General features: G+C 36.7%; 2 protein-coding genes across 3 annotated transcripts in view; one reads left to right on the top strand and one right to left on the bottom strand.

The window, feature by feature from the left end:
* Positions 1 to 1897: 1897 nt before the first annotated feature.
* Positions 1898 to 13372, top strand: LOC6037151 (sodium channel protein Nach). The gene is made up of 6 exons (XM_038264375.1): positions 1898 to 2304; positions 7807 to 8516; positions 8572 to 8640; positions 8704 to 8804; positions 8867 to 8931; positions 12673 to 13372. Exons 1-6 carry the CDS (start codon positions 1922 to 1924, stop codon positions 13115 to 13117), a joined length of 1773 nt encoding a protein of 590 aa, XP_038120303.1. The 5' UTR covers positions 1898 to 1921; the 3' UTR covers positions 13118 to 13372.
* The window catches only part of LOC6037155, an 81191-nt gene continuing 70241 nt past the window's right edge, over positions 13106 to 24055 (bottom strand). For both annotated transcript variants that reach the window (XM_038264377.1, XM_038264376.1), the window contains 6 exons: positions 21245 to 21378; positions 20982 to 21118; positions 20552 to 20785; positions 14398 to 14560; positions 14170 to 14335; positions 13106 to 14109 (listed from right to left, as the gene is read on the bottom strand). In XM_038264377.1, the coding sequence (XP_038120305.1) occupies positions 13925 to 14109; positions 14170 to 14335; positions 14398 to 14560; positions 20552 to 20785; positions 20982 to 21118; positions 21245 to 21378 (1019 nt within the window). In that variant the 3' untranslated portion in view covers positions 13106 to 13924. The remainder of the gene's footprint in view (positions 14110 to 14169; positions 14336 to 14397; positions 14561 to 20551; positions 20786 to 20981; positions 21119 to 21244; positions 21379 to 24055) is intronic.

Below are 24055 nucleotides of genomic sequence, written 5' to 3' on the forward strand. Positions count from 1 at the left end.
GTACGGTTGCGGTAATGTAATCTGTAATGTATACATTTGTTTTGTCATTGTAAAAAGACCAGGATTATGATATACATTTTATTGACGAAATCTTATAATTAGGTACATTAATCTTATAAAGACACCATGCGTTTCCTTTTTTTATTTAAGAGAACATCCTTTCCTGGAGACGCAAGGTACTCTTAATTTGATTGAAGCCTAAACTAAACTTTATTTTTTAAGTGTATTTTTTATTTAATTTTCAATACTTCCGTTATATTTGTAGCAGCCTTGAATTTGGTTTGCAGAAGTTAAAATTTTTAATATACAAGTTGATTTTAAATATTTTTTTATTCCCATGCTACATTTTTCTAACAAATCTTCATACATATTTTGTCTACTGAAAGCCAAAAGTTGTCTCACCAAGCTTATTTTCAAGAGAAAACCTCTCACTGTTCATGTGCGCAACAGCCTCTCAACCTCTCTTTCCATCGCTTCACCGTGGTCGTCGTCGTCTTCGGCGTTTGTGTTGCATCGAGCCCGAACGGGGCGGATGATCCTCGACATTTGGATTCCTTTTCTTCACCGTTTCTCCTCAGCATCTTGCTGACGCAATCCTCTCCTTGTGCATTGACTTATGCTGCGTTTTCGTTTGTGTTTGTGCCGCCCGGCAGAGTGCACGATTATTACACTATCCAACAATATTTTTCGCTATTATTTATGTTTATTACAAAAGCTATCATCGAAGTGATTCATGCTATGCACCCAACTGGCAGTCGCATGATTGTGATGCATGGCGGCATGAAAGTATATCAGAATCTGCATGAAATCTGTCCTCATGCATTTTTTGCGATATAGGAGTATGACATTTTTGCCCGTTACCGACAATTATCGACATTACCGACGGCTTTTTGATTGTATTTCACCAAAAAAAACACTTAGCAGAACGAGGATTGAACCACCAACTTTTTAATAATTGATCCGAAACGCTACCACCGCGCCATGGACGCTTGATGAAAAGTAAGTGAAAGAGCACCAAGATATGCTTCTCTTTGGAGTGTTGCTCGGGGACGGGCCAGCTTTATATGTGTTGGTAAGAACTGCAGATCGCTGAAATTTTTACACGCGGGCAAAAATGATCTACGGGCTTACTGCAAAAAATGTTATAAAATATGACATTTCCTGCAGCAAATCCAATGTTGCAGATTTTGAGATATATGTTTCCTTTGGGTGTGCTTATGCTTTTTTTCAATCATGTCAGCTTTTAAAAATTTGTGTTAATGATATGGATTAAACTTTTTGCACAAAAAAACCTTGTTGACCAGTGTAATCGTTGTGATGATGTTGCGGCGGCGGCGTTGGCTTTTAATTCATTGATATGGGTTTATGTTGCTGCTGGCAGGGCCCACACTTAATAATTTCGCTTGTTCTGTGCCGATTTCTTTCCTTTGCTTGAGCCGTTGAAGAAAGGTTTGCATGTGTTGGTGGAAAAATGATTCCTTTTTTTTGCTTGAGAGCAAAAGCAGCTGGTGCAGTTCAACGAAAAAAAAAACAATGTTTAAAGCGAATATGAAGCAAACAAATGAGCAATAAGAACCAGTACTTCTGGGCAAAGTTGAAAGAACAAGGGTTTTTGCAAAAACTGTGTTTACGTAGTTTGAAAAACGTTGAAGATAACCTGGAGTTTTTTTAAAGGTAAAATTTGAAGGTTCGTTTCTTGTTGCTTGACAAAGTCGTTGAATATGTCACTCCCTATTATTCAAGGCAATTTGTTTCCTTCAAAGAAGGAATCGCAACAGGTGCAATTTATCGTTCTATTACTATGACGCACTAGAATAATTTATGATCAATTAAGAGCAATATAAAAACATTCCCTTCTGTATCCTTTTCAACTATCCTTTCCCGAGTTGCACTTCAGTTCACTTTCCATAACTCACCGACCATGTTCTCTCCGCCAAGTGTTCGTCTGCTGATGGTCCCACTGGCCTCGGTGCGGTCCTTGCTGTTCACGTTCAGGAAAACCTGTCGAGTGTTTTGCGAAAATACCTCCCTCCACGGGCTGAAATACGTCGTTGGAACTGGATTTTACGAAAATTCCGGCCACCAACGGTTAGCCCAAGTGACGTGGGCCATCATTTCACTGCTCGGGATTGTGTTCACCATGGTCATGATGAAGCTGTCCTGGGTGCGCTTTGGGAGTACGCCGACGATAACCACCATCGAAACGACCACCTATCCGATCTGGAACATCCCGTTTCCGGCGGTAACGATCTGCAATATCAACAAAATTGACCGGAGCCGGACGAGGAACTTGACGCGGCAGTTGTGAGTTTGGTTTTGTGTAGATTTTTTTTTAAATTGCCCGATGAAGTGAGTTATGGGATAAATAATTCTTTTTGGATTGTAAATTTTCAATTTTCTTTTAAATACCGTCATCTGGGGCGAATCGGGACTACAGTCTGAATAGGGACAGCAGTTTTCAGAACACTTAAAGCTTTTAAATTTGGAAACAGATGTACACATTTTGATGGCCTGAGTCTATTCTAGTCGAAACCAATCAGAAAAATCAAAATATTGTACTCCAACACTGCTGTCCTAATTCACCCCATGTGTCCCGATTCGCCCCAGTTGATGGTACAAGGTTTGTGTTCATGCGCTTCATTTATAATTGTCTTCTATGAATATTGTTTTTTAAGAACTAAAGTTTTTTTTTCATCTATCGCGTGTTTGTGTATTTTGTGAAGAACGTCTTTTTTTAATCTGTGTTATCTTAGTAGTTGAAGAAGGTCGATTATAGACTCATTTTCAAGATTATTCTGCGATGAATTAATCTATTTTTATTGTTGAAAATTGTGTTTATTTTGTGTTATGCTAATGAAAATATGGATCGCATTTTTTCCCTGTTTCTGAGTCATGATCTATGAGACAAACATAGAAAATATCTCAATGTATTCTCTATATTTCACGAGTAGGGTAGAGTATTCATCAATGAGACACGGGGAAGAATGATAAAATGGCTCTCACAAGTCGTAGTTTCACCCAACCAGACTCATATTTGAGGGAAAGGTGTATCTACTGGATATACGTCTGCCATAATAGTGGCTTTGGTTATGGACGCTCCCTTGAAAAGTTATTCATAAATGATTGAATCTGGGGTGTAATGGTAAATCATGGACAAACAATACTTTTTCGCTCGCAGGCTGCCATAGATACTAGAGCGTCCAATTTCCCGTCCCGGGATTTCCCGAGAAATTTGTAAATTTCCCGAGAAATTTGTAAATTTCCCGGGAATTCCCGAAATTGAAGCGGAAGTATACATTTTCTTAAATTTTTGGAACTATTATTTGAAAATGCTCTGAAAAAATAATAAATTAACAAACTCAACATGATTTTGCTCAATTAAATGTATTGTTTGGTTTATATATAATTAATTAGATTATCAAAATTATGATATCAGAATTATTTCTGAAAATATTAATTTTTGGAGCAATTGGGAATAGATATTGCTTAATGAGTATTACATTATTACAATCAGGTAAGCCTTTAACAGATTGATGTTATTTCATCAAAATAATATTAACTCCTTACCTCCAAATTAAAATTGAGATTTTTTTACGTTTCTGTTTACCATGATCAAAGGAAATGAAAATCGAATTTGTGCAAAAAGAATTAATTCAATTGGTTGAATACCTAGTACTATAGAAATTACAATTTATAGTAAAAGAATTATGGAGCACTTGTGAACTACAGGTGTTAGAGGGTTAAATGTGAAAGATAGAAGACTTTTTGTGGAATAATGTTAATTTATCGTATGATTTAAATCATATTGCATAAGGGTAATTCTCTACCAACTCACACGAAATCGGGAAAAGTTGCCCCGACCCCTCTTCGATTTGCGTGAAACTTTGTCCTAAGGGGTAACTTTTGTCCCTGATCACGAAACCGAGGTCCGTTTTTTGATATCTCGTGACGGAGGGGCGGTACGACCCCTTCCATTTTTGAACATGCGAAAAAAGAGGTGTTTTTCAATAATTTGCAGCCTGAAACGGTGATGAGATAGAAATTTGGTGTCAAAGGGACTTTTATGTAAAATTAGACGCCCGATTTGATGGCGTACTCAGAATTCCTAAAAAACGTATTTTTCATCGAAAAAAACACTAAAAAAGTTTTAAAAATTCTCCCATTTTCCGTTACTCGACTGTAAAAATTTTTGGAACATGTTATTTTATGGGAAATTTAATGTACTTTTCGAATCTACATTGACCCAGAAGGGTCATTTTTTCATTTAGAACAAAATTTTTCATTTTAAAATTTCGTGTTTTTCTAACTTTGCAGGGTTATTTTTTAGAGTGTAACAATGTTCTACAAAGTTGTAGAGCAGACAATTACAAAAAATTTGATATGTAGACATATGGGTTTTGCTTATAAACATCACGAGTTATCGCGATTTTACGAAAAAAAGTTTTGGGATTTCCTGGGAAATTGGCTGAAAATTTCCCGTTTTCCGGGAAATGTAAAACCCCGGGAAATTGGACGCTCTAATTGATACCAAAACTAATATTTCTTCAGATTTCTTTCGACATTCCATAGGGAATGAGTTGGGCTACAATATCCTTTCATTTGGTTTGACCAAAATTAAGAATATACTTGAATATGGTGTTCTTAAAAAACGTTACTTAATCCACCTTTAGGTGATTTGTGCCCTCTTCACATTCATAAAGTCAATACATTCAGTAAAAATAGCAACATTATCCCATAACATGTTTAACAAATCAATTTTATTACTCATTTCTTTTGATAGGGTTCGCAGACCTTTAATATTTATGGCTCATCGGCAAGGTCTGATAAAAACCTATTCGCATGGAAGATTCAGACAATATTTCTATCACAATATCTGAAATCCGGCCTCCAAAAAGTGTATAAATAACACTTAAGTGCTAATAACTTTTGATATGGTTGTCAAATCTTCGATGTTTTAGGCTCATTTGAAAGGTATTTCAATTATCTAACTAACGACGGGTCGCATTAGGGACCCGGACATCATTTTTATCGTAATATCTGAGATCCGGCCTCCAAAAAGTTTATAAATAACACTTAGGTGCTGATAACTTTTGATAGGATTGTCAGATCTTCGATGTTTTGGGCTCGTGGGAAAGGTCTTTTCAAAACTTTTCTGAAAATGTATATCATGGTAGGTTTTCTTGCAAAACCACCCTTTTTACAATCTTCCGGACATACGCCAAAATCGTTTTTTAGCATAACTTTTCAAGTACTTAACTAAACTTGCTGATTTTAAATAGAGACCTATGGGACCCCAAGACGGATCATGACAGATATGATTCTGAGTCGATATGTATACGTGAAGGTGGGTCTACGAGGTCAAATAAATAAGTTCATTTTTCAAGTGATTTTATAGCCTTTCCTCAGTAAGGTGAGGAAGGCAAAAAGAGGTCAAAATTTTTTAAGTACACGCCTTTGAACTTTTTTAACTCGTTTTCGATGCATAAAAATATACATTTTCAACAATTTTCAAAACGAAACCGAGATATAGCTATTTGAGATTAGCAGTTTAGCGAAAAATGAGTACCATCACAACATTGTTTTGGTCATATTGGCTAAAAAAATTAGCGCAGACTCGTTAATCCGGCCCCCTGTGGCTGATTTTCAATAAGTTAATTAAAAAAAGACAATAACGTCATGATTCGAATTCCCGGACGCTTCGAAACCCGGACACTTCATCTTGTTTTATCAATTATGTGGATATAAGTTCGCATAATTATTGACTAAACTGTGTTATTTGATGAATTCTAACATCAACTTTCATTTCAAATATGTTTGGACGCTGTGGCCAATGCTAAAACAATTAAATTAAATTAAATCATGTGATTACCAAAACTGTGAAACATTTCTGCTGAAATATTTCATAGGCATTCGAAGCACCGGGAAGGCAAAGCAGACATTTTTGGTTCTGATTTTCTTAAATTCTGGCAATTTTTTATACAAAATATCGATTGTTTTGATGTTAACATCTTATTTGAGACCTATAGAATGACATTCATTAACATTTCGGCCCAAATTTGTGCGATCCTTAAGTAAAATCGAGTGTCCGGAATTCGAATCAAAAGTGTCCGGATTTCGAATCAGCTTTTAACAGTGTCCGGGATTCGAAGCACAACAAGTCATTTCAATTTAGAAATTCTGAGGAAAAATTGTTAGAAAAGACATATTTTGCATGCATTCTCTTTAAATTGACTGTTTATACTACAAACTGATGATATTTTTACATTTCTAACTTATAACATGATTTTTTGCCAGCTATAACAAAAATGATATGCTACTAAGTGTCCGGATTTCAAATCATGACGTTAAATGGAAGTTTTTGCAATTCCTTCGTGAAACTACTTACTTTTCCTGTCATTCTTGAACGACGAAAAAGCCTACTTTTCTGTACCAAAAATAACAGAATCGAATAGCAACACTTTTCAAAATAAATGCTGAAAAATTTTACTTTTCAGCACTCAAATCAGTGCTGTAAAGTTGAACTTTTCAGCACTTGTTTCGAAAAGTAACACTTTTCAACATTTTTTTGATTAATAAATCGTTTAATTGACAAATTACATGAAAATTTGACATAAAATTTCACTCAGTGTGTGTTTTTTGGGATTGCAAAAAATGTTGTATGGAACTCGTTGCAAAACTTGTTTTTTTCAGTACTCTTCGTATTTATCCAACTCGGTGAACCTCGTTGGATAAATGTACGACTCGTGCTGATCCTCTTTTTGCAACTTGTTGCATAAACTACTATTATGCAACAAATGGCAAAAAGAGGAATTTTTCAGCACGAGTCGTACGTTTATCCAACGAGGTTCACCGAGTTGGATAAATACGACGAGTGATGAAAAAATCAAGTTTTGCAACGAGTTCCATACAACGTATTTTTAAATTCCGAAAAACACCCTTTGGACAGAATTATAGGACTTACCGATGCCGAGCTACCGTGGCCGTAAGGTTACGGGTTTCGCCTTGCAAGCGGAAGGTGATGGGTTCGATTCCTGTCTGGCTCGGCAAATTCAGATCTCTTAAAAGAGTAATTCTACTCACTGGGAATACTGACCGGTAGGGGATGAGTTTCGACTAGCGTGGTACTGGATTTCCAATCCAGAGGTCGTGAGTTAGATTCTCGTATCGGGATGATGAAGTTTTTTTTTAAATGTCCGTCCATGCATTGAGTTAATGAATCGTTTAAATCACAAAAATGTTAAAAAGTAAAAATAAATGTTAAAAAGTATAAAATAAATGTTAAAAAGTATAAGTATAACCAAGTTCAAATTTTTAGCATCCATTTCAGTGCTGAAAGGTAGAACTTTTTAGCATTTGTTTTGTAAAGGGTTACTATTCGATTCTGTTATTTTTGGTACAGAAAAGTAGGCTTTTTTGTCGTTCTAGAAAAAAAGTAAGTAGTTTTACGACGGAATTGCAAAAGTTTTTTTTTTTTGCAATTCCGCCGTGAAACTACTTACTTTTCCTGTCATTCTTGAACGACGAAATAGCCTACTTTTCTGTACCAAAAATAACAGAATCGAATAGCAACACTTTTCAAAATAAATGCTGAAAAGTTCTACTTTTCAGCACTGAAATGGGTGCTGAAAAGTTGAACTTTGCAACTTGTTGCATAAACTACTATTTTAATTTTTTTTAAATAAAGTTTTGAAGTTTGCTTTGCGCATGACAAAAATTCAAACATAAATCGTCTGTTATTCACTTTAATCATGATATATCTTCATAAAACTTTCACGGGTGATTAAAAATCAAATTTTCTTCCCACAGGGAATCGCTCGGTCTAACACACAGTCAAGCGGTCAACTTGCTGGTGGCAATGGCCAGTTTGGTTAATTTCGATGCAATTAACGCCACGTACACGGAACATGAAAGACTTCTCGGTAAGCTGGGCTACAATCCGCAAACAATGCTGCTGGACCTCAACCAGCCGTGCCCTTCGCTAATCCGCTACTGTTACTGGCTCGGACAGGAAGTTCCGTGCGACAAGTACTTTCACGTCACGAAAACCCACGTGGGCTTCTGCTGCTCGTTCAACGTGGTCCCAGCCATGCTCGTGGGCAACAAGGCCACCCAGCTGTCGACGCGAGGCTCCACCGACATCCGGCTTTCTGGGGCCGGAAAGCACGTGGGGTTGTCCGTTACGGTGGACATCGAACCGCAGAATTACATGGCCCCGACCAAGTCCTTTTTCGGAGCGGAGGTTTTCCTGCACAGTCCGAACGATTTTCCCGCGGATTCCGATTTTGAGGACACGCTGCAGCCGGGCTGGGACGTGGACTTTTGCGTAACGCCAATGCCGATCGATAGTAGCGATTCGCTGAGGCGGGTTCCGTTGAAGAAGCGACAGTGCTTCATGGAGGGCGAGGGAACTGTCCAGTCGGGTAGTCCGTTCAGCTCGAATCTGTGCATGTCCGAGTGCCGGCTGAGGACCATCGTGAAGCTGTGTAACTGTGTGCCATTTTTCTATGCGGATTTCAGTGAGTTCAGTTCGAATTTTATATCTTTTTTTTTAATGATACATTTTATTTTTAGATATTTCAGAAACAGAAGGAGTCAAATTATGTACTTTGGCCAACGTCAACTGTTTGAGACATTTTAGAAGTAAATTTAATATTTTCTTACCAGTTTTATTCATTATTTTCTTATTTTTTAATTCTATTGCAGAAGACTTTTACAGCTTGAAGCCACCTCGGGGAATTTCTGGCGAACACTTGAGGTTTGATCTTGGCATGGATTGTGACTGTATGCCATCATGTTCGTTTTTGGTAACTATAATTAAGATCAACGATAATTTCATGTTTCGAAAGTGCTCGATATTCTCTTTCAGAACTATCAGGTTCAAAGTATTTCTAGTAGGAGAAAAGCTGGGCCATTTGCTGCTTCATCATATTTGTAAGTTTCAGACTTAACAATTTTTGTTTACAGTGATGGTTATTTAATCAATTTCATTTTTTTTTGTGAACAAACTATATTTTTTATTCTCTGAGCAATTAACGTGTTCCCCTCAATTTTGTAATTAGGTTCGATCCAAATATTTACCGTGTTCAGCTTTATCATTCAGACTCATTAATGATTTCGGAATGTGCCATCCAAAAGGGTGGCCAATATGCAGAAGCTAAAATATTGGGAATATTTGCATTGAAATGAAAGAGGAAAACTCAGATTACATCTGGAGCCACATTTGAAAAGGGTCAATAAACATTTTGCAAACTGGAACAATTGATATTGAAGGGAGGCTGGAGCGGCCAGCTATTGATTAACACTTCGAGTTTTGTGAAAAGGTTTAATCCAGCTTCAAAAAAATCAAACCGTCAAAATGGTTGTCCGTCATTATTTCGTGTTGTCCAGATATTTTCATTCTTCTATAGCCAATCCTATCACTGCAGCTTGAGACTGTGCATGGAAATCGCCTGCGTTTATACTTTCCATCGACTTTTCGAGTTGCCCTATTCGAGTAAATTTGAATGCTGAACAAGGGAACATTTCTATTTAAGCGGTTTTTGCTTTTTTCTGGCAATGTATTTTGCCTTCCTCACTGAGGTAAGGCTATAATACAGTCATCCCACATATTCGGAACACCCACAAATTCGGAACACTTTTGTGGTAATTTGTCAATAGGATGCAAAATGCAACTTTTCTGTCGTCCCTGCTATTTTTAGGACATTTATTTGGACATTCTCTTGCTATTTCACTAGTAAAAACTTTTTGAGCAAAAAACCTCATTTCAAGACTATTTTATCTAGAGCAGCAAACCACTGCCTCCAAATTGACTGTTTCATAATTGTGGGATGTTATTGTGCCTCCCACAATTGTGGAACACCTAAATTTAAGTGATATTTTCACCAATAAAAATATCAGACCATGTTTAAAACATCACTAAGCATGAGTTTCATTGGTTTCCGAGGGTGAAGTAATTTTTTTGTAAAAAATATGTATTCCTGGAGAGAAAAAAAAAGTTTGTTTACATCGTAAGAAAAAAGTGTTCCGAATTTGTGGATTTAAAGGGTCAATATTTTTCTTTAAAAACTTGATATAATACGTAAAAATGTACAGCAAGTCTATACATCAATCGAAAGATCGCAAGAAAAGCTTTCACATGAAGGAAAAAGCAAATCATTATGTTCATTTATCGATTTTCTCTGATTTGTTGAACATTGGCAGATCTGTAAACTGTTCCGAATATGAGGGATGACTGTACTGCTCTAAAATTGAACTTTTTATTTAAAGCTCGAAAACCCACCTTGATGTATACATATCGACTCAGAATCGAAAACTGAACAAATGTCTGTGTGTATGTGACCAATAATGTCAAGCAGTTTTCTCAGCACTGGCTGAACCGATTTTGACCAAACCAGTCGTATTCGACTTAGTTTAGGGTCCCATATGGTGCTATTGAATTGTTTGAAGTTTCGATAAGTAGTTCAAAAGTTATGTATAAAAATGTGTTTTTTTCGCATATTTTCGGAAGTTGAATAAATGGCAGTAAACTGAACCAAACAAACATCATGTTATACATCGTTAGTTAGGTAATTGAAAGACCTTTCCAACGAGTCCAAAACATTGATGATCTGGCAACCCTGTCTCGAGTTATAACCACTTAAGTGATAATTATGTATTTTTTGTAGCCGGATCTCACTTAAATGTATTTAAACAATGTCCGGATCCATCATCCGACCCATCGTTGGTAAGGTAATCGAAAGACCTTTCCAACGTGTCTAAAACATTGAAGATCTAGCAACCCTGTCTCATGCTATGACCACTTAAGATGCCACTTATGAGCCCTTGAGTGATATGTGTGTTTTTTGTAATCCGGAACTTAACGAAATCAGACGAAATTTGTGTCCAAAAGCATCATATCACATACCACCCATTGTTGGAAAAGAGTGAGGAAGGCACCATCCACATAGGTGGATTAAGTTAGTTTTTTATGATATAATTATCATTTCTACCACTCGATTTCGGTTCTCCATTTTCCCAAAAATAAATGATTTTTTGAACTTAAATTTTTAGTTTTTTTTTCATTTAGCATTTTGCATCATCAGCTCGTCCATACAAAAATCATATCCAAATAATAAAAAAAAAGTTACTTGAGAACAGTTTGTATTGATGAAAAGAAAAATGTTAGTTACACTGCACAGTGTCCGAAATGGTAAAATAAAGTGGAATAAAATGATAACTCCTTTATTTGACGTCCTAGTTTTCGGAAGGGTTGTTGTACTTGATAAGGGCTATCTTTTGAAGTTATTGACATACAGGGTGACGTGTCTATCGGTGTCTGTTTTGAGATATCTCAATTTACATTTGACGGTTTTTTGAATAAATTTATTTATAACTTTTACGTGGAATCCAATTTAATAATCGGTAATTTGAAGGGCTTAGTGATCGATTATTATGAAATAAATAATTATATTTTTTTTACTTCTACTTTGCCGAAGACGCCGAAGCCCTACAAATTCATGCAACAAAGTTTGTTTTTAATTGACACCCTGGATTTTCAAAACATTTTTTTTAAGAATCATAGTTCTTTGTCGTTTTAACCGATTTAAGCTATTTTGGACCCAAATGAAAATCGATCCCCCCTATGTCACACTTTGTCACGCAAGGTCAGCCCCTCCCCCTCCCCTCAAAAAGTATACCATATTTTGCCAGACCCCTCTCCTTTGTTTTCGATGGGATTTTTTATAGTATTTATTTTAGTTTTATTTCTTTAAACTCTTATAATTTTGGTATTTTTGTCAATTTTCATATGACATAAATAATAAAATACACTAAATTATTTTTTTTATAAGAATTATCATAGCGACATAAAAAACAAATTTATACCTCATAAAAATAAGAAGACCCCCCCCCCCCATCCCTCCTAAGAGCGTACGTACTTTATGGATGACGCCTAAAAGCTGATTCGAATTCCGGACATTTGATTTTGTGTATGAATCGCAAAAGCTGTTAACATCAAATCAATCGATATTTTGTATAAAAAATTGATAGAATTAAAGGAAATCAGAACCATACATTTTTGCTTTTCCTTCCCAGTGCTTCGAACGCCTATGAAATATTTCAACGAAATGTTTCACAATTTTGGTAAACTCAAGTTTTTATTTAATGTTATTGTTTAAGCATTGGCTACAGCGTCCACACATATTTGAAATGAAAGTTGATGTTAGAATTCATCAAATAACACAGTTTTGACAATAATTATGCGAACTTATATTCAAACAAGCCTTACCCGACAAACTTCGTTCTGCCTTTTTCGTTTGTTGACGTTTTTAGCTTGTTTGCTTATTCAGCCTCCTGAGATTTAATTTTTTTTAGCAACTTTTCCCATACAATCTGCAGATTTTCCGGAATTGGTTCCAGAGTGCCCAAAGTTGACACTTTTTGTCGTAAGAACATTCCTTGGACTTAAACGAATCAAACGCAACGGGTTTCCAATCGTCCGAGAATTCGAATCATGACGTTATCGATTTTCGAACGTTTGGACAGCAATTTTTGAATGTCGTAGCCAAAATAATGTGAATAATTGTATTGACGAACTGATGGTGCAAAATATTTATAAATATGGCCTCTTTGGTCATAAACGAAGATCGCAGAAATTTGCCAATATTTTTATAACCAACACTCTTCTTTCGCCAGTGGCGGTCGCAACGTGTCCAGCTTCGCCACCCTGCACGTGCACTTCAAGGACCTGTACTGCGTCAAGTATCGGCGCGATGCGTTCATGACCTGGGACGTGCTGTTGGCCGCATTCGGGGGCATCTTTGGCCTGTGCATGGGCGGCTCGGTGCTGAGCGTGGTGGAACTGCTGTACTACTTTTTCGTCAAACCGGTCACGTTCTACAAGCAGGATCAGAAACGGCGGGAAGCTCGAGGAAATGTATTGGATGTGAGGGGGCGATCGCGGATTGGACAAGGCTTTCAACCGGGTCGCTATCCGGTGGGGTATTTTGACCGGAAGAAAGTGATCATGAGAGATCGGATGAGTGCAAAGGGTAAGAAAAAGGGAATGGGGATTTCATCGTTTGGATCGTTTAGCAAGGGACGTCAGAGTAATGAACCGGAAACGTTATTTCTGTATTGATTCGGGACTCATCTTTATTAGCACTCGAAATTGGATTACAGGTGTTGTTTGAAGTTTGTATTTATTGCAGTATATTTACACTTAAAGATAACACTTATAATGCTAGGGCTTAAGTCTAAGTCATGTAATGAAATCGTTCCGCTTTGAAGCAGCTTAGAACGTACTTAATATAACTTCTAGCGGAGGAGTGCACTTTAATAACTGTAAAATTTAGAATTTAACATTAAATGTGTGTTAAAATATAGCACCCAAAATCGTTTTGTTAGACTTTGTCAATCCGAATTCGTTCCAAATAGCTTAAGTATTTACACTGATCTTACAGTTTAAGCGAATTGTGCTAACAATTCCTGTCTTAAAAAGTCACTTTTGTGGGCACAAAGCAGTTCAAAACAGGAATTGTCCGTTCATTCTTAAAAATACGCTTACATTCATACTGCTCTCTAAACTCTAGCGAAAATCTTTGAAAATTTCCAATTCAGACCATTCGTTGAAAAGACGCCGCCAAGAAAGTAAGGACTCGGGCCTCAGTCACTTGACCGTCTTCTACTCACTTGCTTACATGTTAACTATTTGTGTGTTTGCGCTTACTGCCGTTCTAAACTTAGCCTAGGATGTGTAATCAACGCAAAAGCAGTCGATTCTGTGGGCATGATTTGCTCTGAGAGATGGAGGGATGGTTCAGTTCTATTGTAATACTTTAAAAATGATTTCGTATGCAGTTTTGTCGCTGTTTGAAAATGAAAATGTTCTTGGGTTTGGAAAGCGTAGTTTGGGGTTGATCACGTGGGTGGACGAAATCTAAACTCTCTAGTCCAGCTGAGCTTTGTGCCCGACGTACGTGTTGAAGAATGCTTCGTCCTTTTTGCGATACCTCAGCTTGGCACATGCGGCCAGCAGCGATCCGGACAGGACACAGAGTACGACGCAGCACGTGGCCAACATGGCCGACAAAATCGACGTCTTGACGCAAGTTTCCGACATGTCTTGGGGTTCTGGAAAGAAGTTACGATTAGATCTTGAATATATGTCGGCTTAAAAAACTTCTAAGTTACTAGTTGAGGTGGAGGCTTCCTTGTTTTGCTTGGCTTCGTCATCTTCTTCCTGCAGAACTCGTAGTGCCTGGAACAAGCTGATGTTGTCCGAAAGAGTTGAGTTGTTTTCCTGTGGCGTTTCTCGCTTGGTAATTCCCTTTAGGTTCCTCCAGTGGCAGGGTTGACTCTGTAAAATAACATTCCTTTAGACATAAATGTCTCTAGAGAAAGTAAAGAGAAAGAACTCACCGGACACCGGCCGTGGCACATCCGGACGTCGCACTCGATGTACAGCGCAGGTGAGCCGGTAAAGCGGAAGGTTTTCATGTACGCGTAGACCTGCGTTTCGTACAGACCGCCGTCGGACCAGCTACCACGGAAGCGCGAAATCAGCTTGTCGTCCACCGGGCAACTGTGGGGGATTGTTGAGAAGAAAGGGTTATAAAATAATTTGTACAGTTAATGTGCAATATTTTAGATTTTATGTTTTTCAAATGTACGTTCTTATTTGAAAATGAAAAAAATGAAACATGTTGCAGAAAGAAGATTTTTTAAGAATCACCGGGTTGGGAAAATATGACGAGTGCTGAAAAGAACAAGTTTTGCAACGAGTTGCATACAATTTTTTTGCAGTTCCTAAAAACACCCTCCAAATTGAATATTTAGCCATTTGTTCATGTGTTTAGCCAACTCACCGTTATACCCTCTACAACCCAACCCCGCCTTTAGACGGGCTTCGATTTGAAAAATCGCCAAAAATCAATTTTTCAACCAATTTTTGATCTTTAAAAAGCCTTGGAAAGAAGAACTCTTAAAATTTTAGAAAATTTATGGGTTGGAAGTTTTACTTGTTTTATGTGACTTTGCCAATGTTTTCAAAAATGTCATTTAGGTGTCAACTTTGGCTGTATTTTTACTAACATTTTCTATATTTTAAGTAAAAAGAAGTATGCAGTATTTTTTGTAGTGTCCCAGACTATGCCTCCCAGACTATGCCTCTACGCATTTATTTACAATTTAAATGATAATGGTGACATTTTATAGCAGAAAATGTGAAAAACAAGCAAAAAAATTAAAAAGTGGCTATAAAAACATGAAAAAATTAGATAGGCAAAATGTAATGATAGGAGGTGCTAGAATAGGCCAAATACTACCAAAAACAAACATAAACTAAACAAGATAAATGTAAATTAAAAAATTAAAAATGAAACAAGAAAAACATAAAACAAGAGAAGTAAAGTTTTCGTGGAACAAAAGTTGTTCAAAATGACCTCCTAAACACGGGAAAAAGAAATATTTTCGAAAAAAAAATTTGGGCGGTAGAAGGTTAAATCAATACAATATTGGTAAGTATTACTATTCGATACAAGTGCTAAAAATTCCAAATGTTCAGTGCTGGAAAGTGGAACTTGTCAGCCCTTTAATCGAAAACAATTACATTTCGATTTAGTTTTTTTAAAGAGAAAAGTAGGCCGTTTCGTCGTTCCAGAATGACAGATAAGGCAAATACAGTCGACTTTCTGGTTGTCAATATCCAAAGGACCGTCGAGGATGAGAATCATCAGTTTACAGAACGATGCAAAATGAAGACTCGATTGAAAATATGTTTTTCTTAATACCCAGCTATGGGAGAGAATCATGGCAACGTCCAGCAAACAAAAACAAACTAATGTCAAACACCCTTCAAAGCTTCGTTTCACCAAGAAAAATATCAATGCAAGCCATGAGAAAGTAAAATTATTGACAACCGGGAGAGATTTTTAAAACAAACAGAATCCAAGGGACCGTCGAGGAAGAGATCTTTCAAGCAAGAGAAAATATCGAGGAATAAAGCCAATCGAAGTATGCAGTTTGAAGGGACTGAAGAATTCATCGATAGATATCGAGAAGATCGACAGCCAGAGAGTCGTTTTAAGGCGTAATTGCAAAAATATCTTTTTTAAATGATTTGGCGATAAAGATTATAATCGATAAATAGTTTAACTTTCTCTCATCAAAAGTATAGCCGAAGCACCTGTATAGCTGAATCACATTTCAAATTAAACGTTGATTTAATTTTCACAAATTCAAAGTGCAATGAGGCAATTTGAATATTACTGTTAAAAATGATCAAAAACCATACGAAACTGTTCACAAATCATTTTCACTATGCATGACAGCTATGACAGGGTTGTCAGATTTTTAAACAATAAAATGCATACATTTATGCCCCGGTTTTGCACTGCCCCGGTTATGATTTGTTCAGCTTCCTCGGTAATGCACGATCCGGTCCTTAACTGAAGCACAGAGCATTGCAATTACAATTTCATGATTTTTTTTTACAAAAAAAAAGTTTTTTTTCCTGTGTTTTGAAAATGCAATGTTTTTTCTAAAAAATTACTAAAAAATATTGTTTGTGCTGTGCATTTCGAAAGTTATGACACACATTTTTAAATACATATACTCAAAAATTTCACAAAACTACTTATTTTTGGGAAAAATACATTAAAATTAAGTTTTTTACAATATTGGTATCAAATGGTTGGTATTTCTTAAACATTTCGATAGCAATAATTTTTTTTTGTGAAATACTCGAAATTTTCACAAAAGGTGACATCCATAAAGTAAAAAAAAATTGCCAAAATTAACCCCCTCTCTCACTCTCATAATTTATGTATTTTTGTCAATTTTTATATGAAAAAGAAAAATGAGTTGTCGAATTATTCATTTTTTAGAATAAGCATTGCGATATAAAAAAACAGATTTTTATCTTTTAAAAATTAGAATACCTGGTATAACATTTAAGTATTGAATAAACTTGACAACTGTTTTTCACAGCTTTGAATCTAATAAGTTCAAACCATTTATAGCAGTTTTGTTATGAACAACCTGCCTTCAAAGCATTTATTTTTATCGAGCAAGAATTTGTAAAATGTTGAAGTTCCAGCTGAATAAAAAAAAGTGACTATATAATCAATAAAAATGTCATACTAGTAACAAACAATTTTAGAAAAGAGGATTAAATTTAATTGTGTACATTTCGAATTGATATTATGCAATCATAAAAAATCGTAGCGTGACGTCACAGTTTCGCAAACCCCCCTCCCCCCTTCGTCACATCTTGTCACACCTGCGATAACCCCCCTCCCCCCCTAAGAACGTACGTACTTTATGGATGACGCCAAACTACATATTTTCGAAAAAAAAATACAAAAAAAAAGTTTCCTATTTGATGGGTATCAAATGATCGGGATTTTTTCATACATTTCGAAAGTCATAGCAAACATTTTTGAAAATAGTAAATTTGTTCACAAAAATATGTATTTAAAAAAATACTAAAATTTAAGTTTTTTTTTTACAATGGTTATGAAATGATCGGGATTTTTTTATACTTTTCAAAAGTAAAAACAAACATTTTTGAAAACACTCGAAAAAAATACCAAAAATTTCATTTTTTACTGGCTTACTTCGAGCTACCCCCTGGAATCAAAGATTGACCCATCACTATGCTAAATTTCAAATTTGAGTTCAACCTGGCAACGGGAACCCCTCCCTCTAAGCCATTGAAGTTTGTATGGAAAAATCGTCAAAATGTATGGGGAAAAGCAACTGTTTCAGATTTTTACCTCTGGAAGTCGCAACAACTATCCAATTTTTACCGATTCTCGGAACTATGTTCTTGAGTCCAAAATATTGATAATCTGGCAACCTTGTCTTATTTTATGACCACTTAAGTGATATTTGGGTATTTTCATTAAGCCGGATCTCATTTATCTGTATGAAAACGATGTCCGGAACAATCACCCGACCTATCGTTGGATAGGTTATTGAAAGACCTTTTTAACGAATTCCAAATATTGACGATCTGGCAACCTCGTCTGAAAAAGTTACCAAAATCCATGCTTGATACTATAGATGTAATTTTTTTTAATGACCTTTTGTCTGACAAAATATTGGTAAAGAATAAGGAAGGCACCAACGACATTGTTGGATTAAGTTAGTTTTGCCTTCCTCACTGAGGTAAGGCTATAATCCTGCTCTAAAAATGAACTTTTGAAAAACAGGTCAAAGACCTATATTCATGTATACCTATCGACTTAGAATCGAAAACTGAACAAATGTCTGTGTGTGTGTGTATGTGTGTGCGTATTCCCCTTGGTACTCAAAATTCTTGCCAAGTTTTCTCGGCACTGGCTGAACCGATTTGAGTCGAACAAGTTGCATTCGATCCAGTTTGGTGCCCCATACTGCACTATTGAATTGTTTGAAAATCCGATAAGTAGTTCAAAAGTTACGTATAAAAAAGTGTCAGAGTTGCAAATCGGGTGCTGGAATTTTGATGCCGGATCTCACTTATCTTTATAAAAACTAAGTCCGGATCCATCATTCGACCCATCGTTGGTTAGGTAATCGAAAGACCTTTCCAATGAGTCCAAAACATTGAAGATCTGGCAACCCTGTCTCGAGATATGACCACTTAAGTGATATTTATGTACATTTTTGAAGCCGGATCTCACTTAAATGTATGTAAACTATGTCCGGATCCATTATCCAACCCATCATTGGTTAGGTAATCAAAAGACCTTTCAAATGAGTACAAAATATTGAAGATCTGGCAACCCTGTATCAAGTTATGACCACTTAAGTGATAATTATGATCTTTTTTGAAGCCGGATCTCACTTTAATGTATGTAAACTATCTCCTGATCCATCATCCGACCCATCATTGGTTAGGTAATTAAAAGACCTTTCCAATGAGTCAAAAACATTGAAGATCTGGCAACCCAGTCTCGAGATATGACCACTTAAGTGATATTTATGTACATTTTTGAAGCCGGATCTCACTTTAATGTATGTAAACTATGTCCGGATCCATCATCCGACCCATCGTTGGTTAGGTAATCGAAAGACCATTCCAATGAGTCTAAAACATTGAAGATCTGGCAACCCTGTCTCGAGATATGACCACTTAAGTGATATTTATGTACATTTTTGAAGCCGGATCTCACTTAAATGTATGTAAACGCTGTCCGGATCCATCATCCGACCCATCGTTGGTTAGGTAATCGAAAGACCATTCCAATGAGTCCAAAACATTGAAGATTTGACAACCCTGTCTCGAGATATGACCACTTAAGTGATATTTATGTACATTTTTGAAGCCGGATCTCACTTAAATGTATGTAAACTATGTCCGGATCCATCATCCGACCCATCGTTGGTTAGGTAATCAAAAGACCTTTCAAATGAGTACAAAACATTGAAGATCTGGCAACCCTGTATCAAGTTATGACCACTTAAGTGATAATTATGATCTTTTTTGAAGCCGGATCTCACTTTAATGTATGTAAACTATGTCCGGATCCATCATCCGACCCATCGTTGGTTAGGTAATTGAAAGATCTTTCCAATGAGTCTAAATCATTGAAGATCTGGCAACCCTGTCTCGAGATATGACCACTTAAGTGATATTTATGTACATTTTTGAAGCCGGATCTCACTTTAATGTATGTAAACTATGTCCGGATCCATCATCCGACCCATCGTTGGTTAGGTAATTGAAAGATCTTTCCAATGAGTCTAAATCATTGAAGATCTGGCAACCCTGTCTCGAGATATGACCACTTAAGTGATATTTATGTACATTTTTGAAGCCGGATCTCACTTAAATGTATGTAAACTATGTCCGGATCCATTATCCAACCCATCGTTGGTTAGGTAATCAAAAGACCTTTCAAATGAGTACAAAACATTGAAGATCTGTCAACCCTGTATCAAGTTATGACCTCTTAAGTTATAATTATGATCTTTTTTGAAGCCGGATCTCACTTAAATGTATGTAAACGATGTCCGGATCCACCATCCAACTCATCGTTGGTTAGGTATCCCATCCATTATCCGACCCATCGTTGGTTAGGTAATCAAAAGACCTTTCAAATTAGTACAAAACAATGAACATCTGGCAACTCTGTCTCAAGTTATGACCACTTAAGTGATAATTATGAAGGTAGGTAATGAGTTTTTCCCATGAGTCAAAAACATTGAAGATCTGGCAACGCTCTCTTTCAAGTTTTGACCGCTTAAGTGACATTTGTGTAATTTTTTGATTGAGAAATAGATGGAATTTGTGTCCAAACCCATCATATCACCAAATGTTGGTAAACAGTGAGGAAGGCACCAACCACATAGGTGGATTAAGTTAGTTTTTACAATTTTGTTCTGAATCCTCTGAAATTGTTTTTTCCTGGTTAAGCAGCAGCTAGTATTTGATTTGAAGTTAGAAGAGTTATTGTTTCTCAGGAGAACACTCTTGAAGAGTATCGGGGATGTATCAACAAAGCGGAATCAGTGAAAACTATGGCCGGATAATTTGTTTTCATTGTTTTGAACAATTCGAGAAGAACATAAAAAACTCCTAACTCACCCATACTCATCAATCAGCTGGATCCTCTTGTTGGCCCCATTATGCGCAACACAATCGTTCACCACGATGTCGAACCCGTCGTACTTGCTGCGCATGTAGATAATCAACGTCAGGGGATCTCCGACGCGTACCGGTCCCGTCACCCGGGCCCCATTCGTCCCGTATCCGTTTCGGATTTCCATGTAGCACTCGGGCGGACTCAGCGTAAACACTACGGGATTCCCCGTTGCGACCCTGAAACAATTCGACGCCGAAAGAGGGTTAGGGATGGTTTGAAGTGCTTTGCGATTAACTAGGCGAGAAAATCCCAAATCGTGATTAAATATGTTTTTGGCCAGCAAACTCTTTTGAAGCCAGTATAATACAGTTTTGGGATTAAATATGGTTTAAGCGAATAAATAGGGGGTTTAAATAAAAAAAGCACACTCACTCAACGTCGAGAAACGGAAATGTTACGGTTTTCCAAAAGTCATACCCATACTCGCAAGTCACCTTGAAGTGCTCATCAAACTCTTCCTCGATCAATGGGTTGTACTGCACTGTCACCGTGTTCCACATAAAGTTTTTCTAGAAAAAAAGCGCGCAAGAATCGAAAGATTAACTCAGAAGAACACAATGTAGTGCGCGCAAGGTATTTCATTATGAAAGAGGGTGTGAAATTGAGGCGCAATCCGTTGAAGAGTCGCTTAGTACCGTTGGGTTCTTCCTGCTGTCGTCGCCGTTGGCATTCTTCCCCAGTGTTCCGCAGCGGTTCAGCTGGATCAAGAACTCGTAGTAGTCCCGGCCAGAACCGTTGATGTACATGCAGTCCGGATCGTACGCGTAACCTAGTGGTGAAAAGAGAACCATTGTTGGGTTAATACATCTAATCTAGACGAAGATGATTAAATTCCGTTTTATTTCCCGGCACCTCGTTCCCCGGAACCCCGCGCCCCAGCGGGAATGGAAACGAAGAACTTGGCGAAGATCGCGAAATCGCCAACTCATGGCTACCGTTTATGTTGATCGATGAAAACATCATCAATACATCGTCTTAATCGCTCATCACGTGACTCTTGTGGGCTACCAGCTGGCAGGTAGAGGTGCCCACCAGAGCAGACCACCCCTGTTAAGACTGAGACTGAGTCTAAGTTGGAGAACGGTTTAGCGTGAGGGAGATTTGATGAATGAAAGTTTAGATTAAAGTTGAAATGATATCCAATGCAGCCAGCTGGAGATCGATGTTATGCTGCATTTAACCCTGTAGAATTAATTGCTTTGATGATTTGTTAAGATGCGGACAATGCTTAACAGAACATACATATTTTGTTTCAGCAGAATTAAATGAAAACTCTTTTTCTTTCTAAACGATTTTTTTAAATTATTTTTTTTTTTGGTTTTAAAAGAATAAACATGTTTGTCATTTTTAAAGAGGGTAATTCTCCGCCAACTCACACAGCAGTTGCCCCGACCCCTCTTCGGTTTGCGTGAAACTTTTTTTTCGTAAAATCGTGATAACTCGTGATGTTTATCAGCAAACCCCTTATGTCTATATATCAAAATTTTTGTAATTGTCTGCTCTACAACTTTGTAGAACATTGTTACACTCTAAAAAATAACCCTGCAAAGTTAGAAAAAACACGAAATTTTAAAATGAAAATTTTTCTTCTAAATGAAAAAAATTACCCTTCTGGGTCAATGTAGATTCGAAAAGTACATTAACTTTCCCATAAAATGACATGTTCCAAAAAAATTTACAGTCGAGTAACGGAAAATGGGAGAATTTTTAAAACTTTTTTAGTGTTTTTTCGATGAAAAATACGTTTTTTCGGAATTCTGAGTACGCCATCAAATCGGGCGTCTAATTTTACATAAAAGTCCCTTTGACACCAAATTTCTATCTCATCACCGTTTCAGGCTGCAAATTATTGAAAAACACCTCTTTTTTCGCATGTTCAAAAATGGAAGGGGTCGTACCGCCCCTCCGTCACGAGATATCAAAAAAACGGACCTCGGATTCGTGATCAGGAACAAAAGTTACCCCTTAGGACAAAGTTTCACGCAAATCGAAGAGGGGTCGGGGCAACTTTTCCCGATTTCGTGTGAGTTGGTAGAGAATTACCCAAGAGCAAATCTGTTTCAGGGCCTACGGAGAGTTGATGTTTATTTTTCTTTTGAAAATTACCGTATTTGATTAACTTTGTTGCAGTAGTACTTTATTTACAAAATGACTTTTATCTTTTTTTGAGAAAATCTAGATTGTGTATTTTAAACAAATCCTACATATTCAGAAAAAAAACGATGTTGACTATATAGCTGTCGGCCACTTTTGCTAGTACCAACCACTAATGTCTTTCTTTTAACTAACGTCATGATTCGAAATCCGGACACTTAGTAGCATATCATTTTTGTTATAGCTGACAAAAAATCATGTAATAAGTTGGAAATGAAGAAATATCATCAGAATGTAGAATTAACAGTCAGTTTTAAGAGGATGCATGCAAAATATGTCTTTTCTAACAATTTTTCATCAGAATTTGAAAATTAAAATGACTTGTTGTGCTTCGATAAAAGCTGATTCTAAATCCAGACACTTTTGCTTCGAATACCGGACACTCGTTTTTGCTAATAAATCGCACAAATTTGGACTGAGTCAATGGCATTCTTTAGGTCTCAAATAAGCTGTTAACATCAAAACAATCGATATTTTATATAAAAATTTGCTAGAATTTAAGGAAATCACAACCATATATTTCTGCTTTGCCTGCCCGGTGCTTCGGACGCCTATGAAATATTTCACGTGAAATGTTTCGCATTTTTGGTAATCTTATAATTTTATTTTATTTAATTGTTTTGACATTAACTACAGCGTTCAAACAAACTTTAAATGAAAGTTGAAGTTAGAAATCATCAAATAACACAGTTTTGACATTCAAAATGCGAACTGATATCCAAATAATTGATAAAACAAGATAAGTTGTCCGGGTTTCGAAGCGTCCGGGAATTCGAATCATGACGTTACAAGGACTTCGCCGCCCTGGGCTCATAAGTGTTTGAGTACGGCACGGAGCGACGGCGCCGGATACCCATATTTACACTTAGAATTTTTAGAGCGCCCGCCGTGGAATTCAAACCAGCAATCTCTGGATTGTGAGTCCAGTGCGCGGTCCAATTAATCCACACGGGGTTGGTATACACATATTCAGAAACTAAATTTTAAAAATGTTAAGCGATTTGCACCCTTTTACATAGTTATTTATTGCCTTCCAGTTAACGTCATGATTCGAAATCTGGACACTTAGTAGCATATCATTTTTATTATAGCTGGCAAAAATCATGTATTAAGTTGGAAATGTAGAAATATCATCAGGATGTAGTTCAAACAGTCGATTTTAAAAGAATGCATGCAAAATATGTCTTTTCGGACCATTTTTCATCAGAAATTCAAAATAAAAATTACTTGATGTGCTTCGAATCCCGGACACTGATAAAAGCTGATTCGAAACCCGGACATTTTTGATTCGA

This window comes from Culex quinquefasciatus, chromosome 3, assembly GCF_015732765.1.
Source record: "Culex quinquefasciatus strain JHB chromosome 3, VPISU_Cqui_1.0_pri_paternal, whole genome shotgun sequence".
NCBI lineage: Eukaryota > Metazoa > Arthropoda > Insecta > Diptera > Culicidae > Culex > Culex quinquefasciatus.

Coding starts and splice junctions, on each gene's coding strand:
- LOC6037151 (XM_038264375.1), top strand. CDS start 1,922: ATGTTCTCTCCGCCAAGTGTTCGTCTGCTGATGGTCCCACTGGCCTCG. Junction 8,517..8,571: donor ATTTTTCTATGCGGATTTCA/GTGAGTTCAGTT, acceptor TTTTATTTTTAG/ATATTTCAGAAACAGAAGGA. Junction 8,932..12,672: donor TTTGCTGCTTCATCATATTT/GTAAGTTTCAGA, acceptor TTCTTTCGCCAG/TGGCGGTCGCAACGTGTCCA.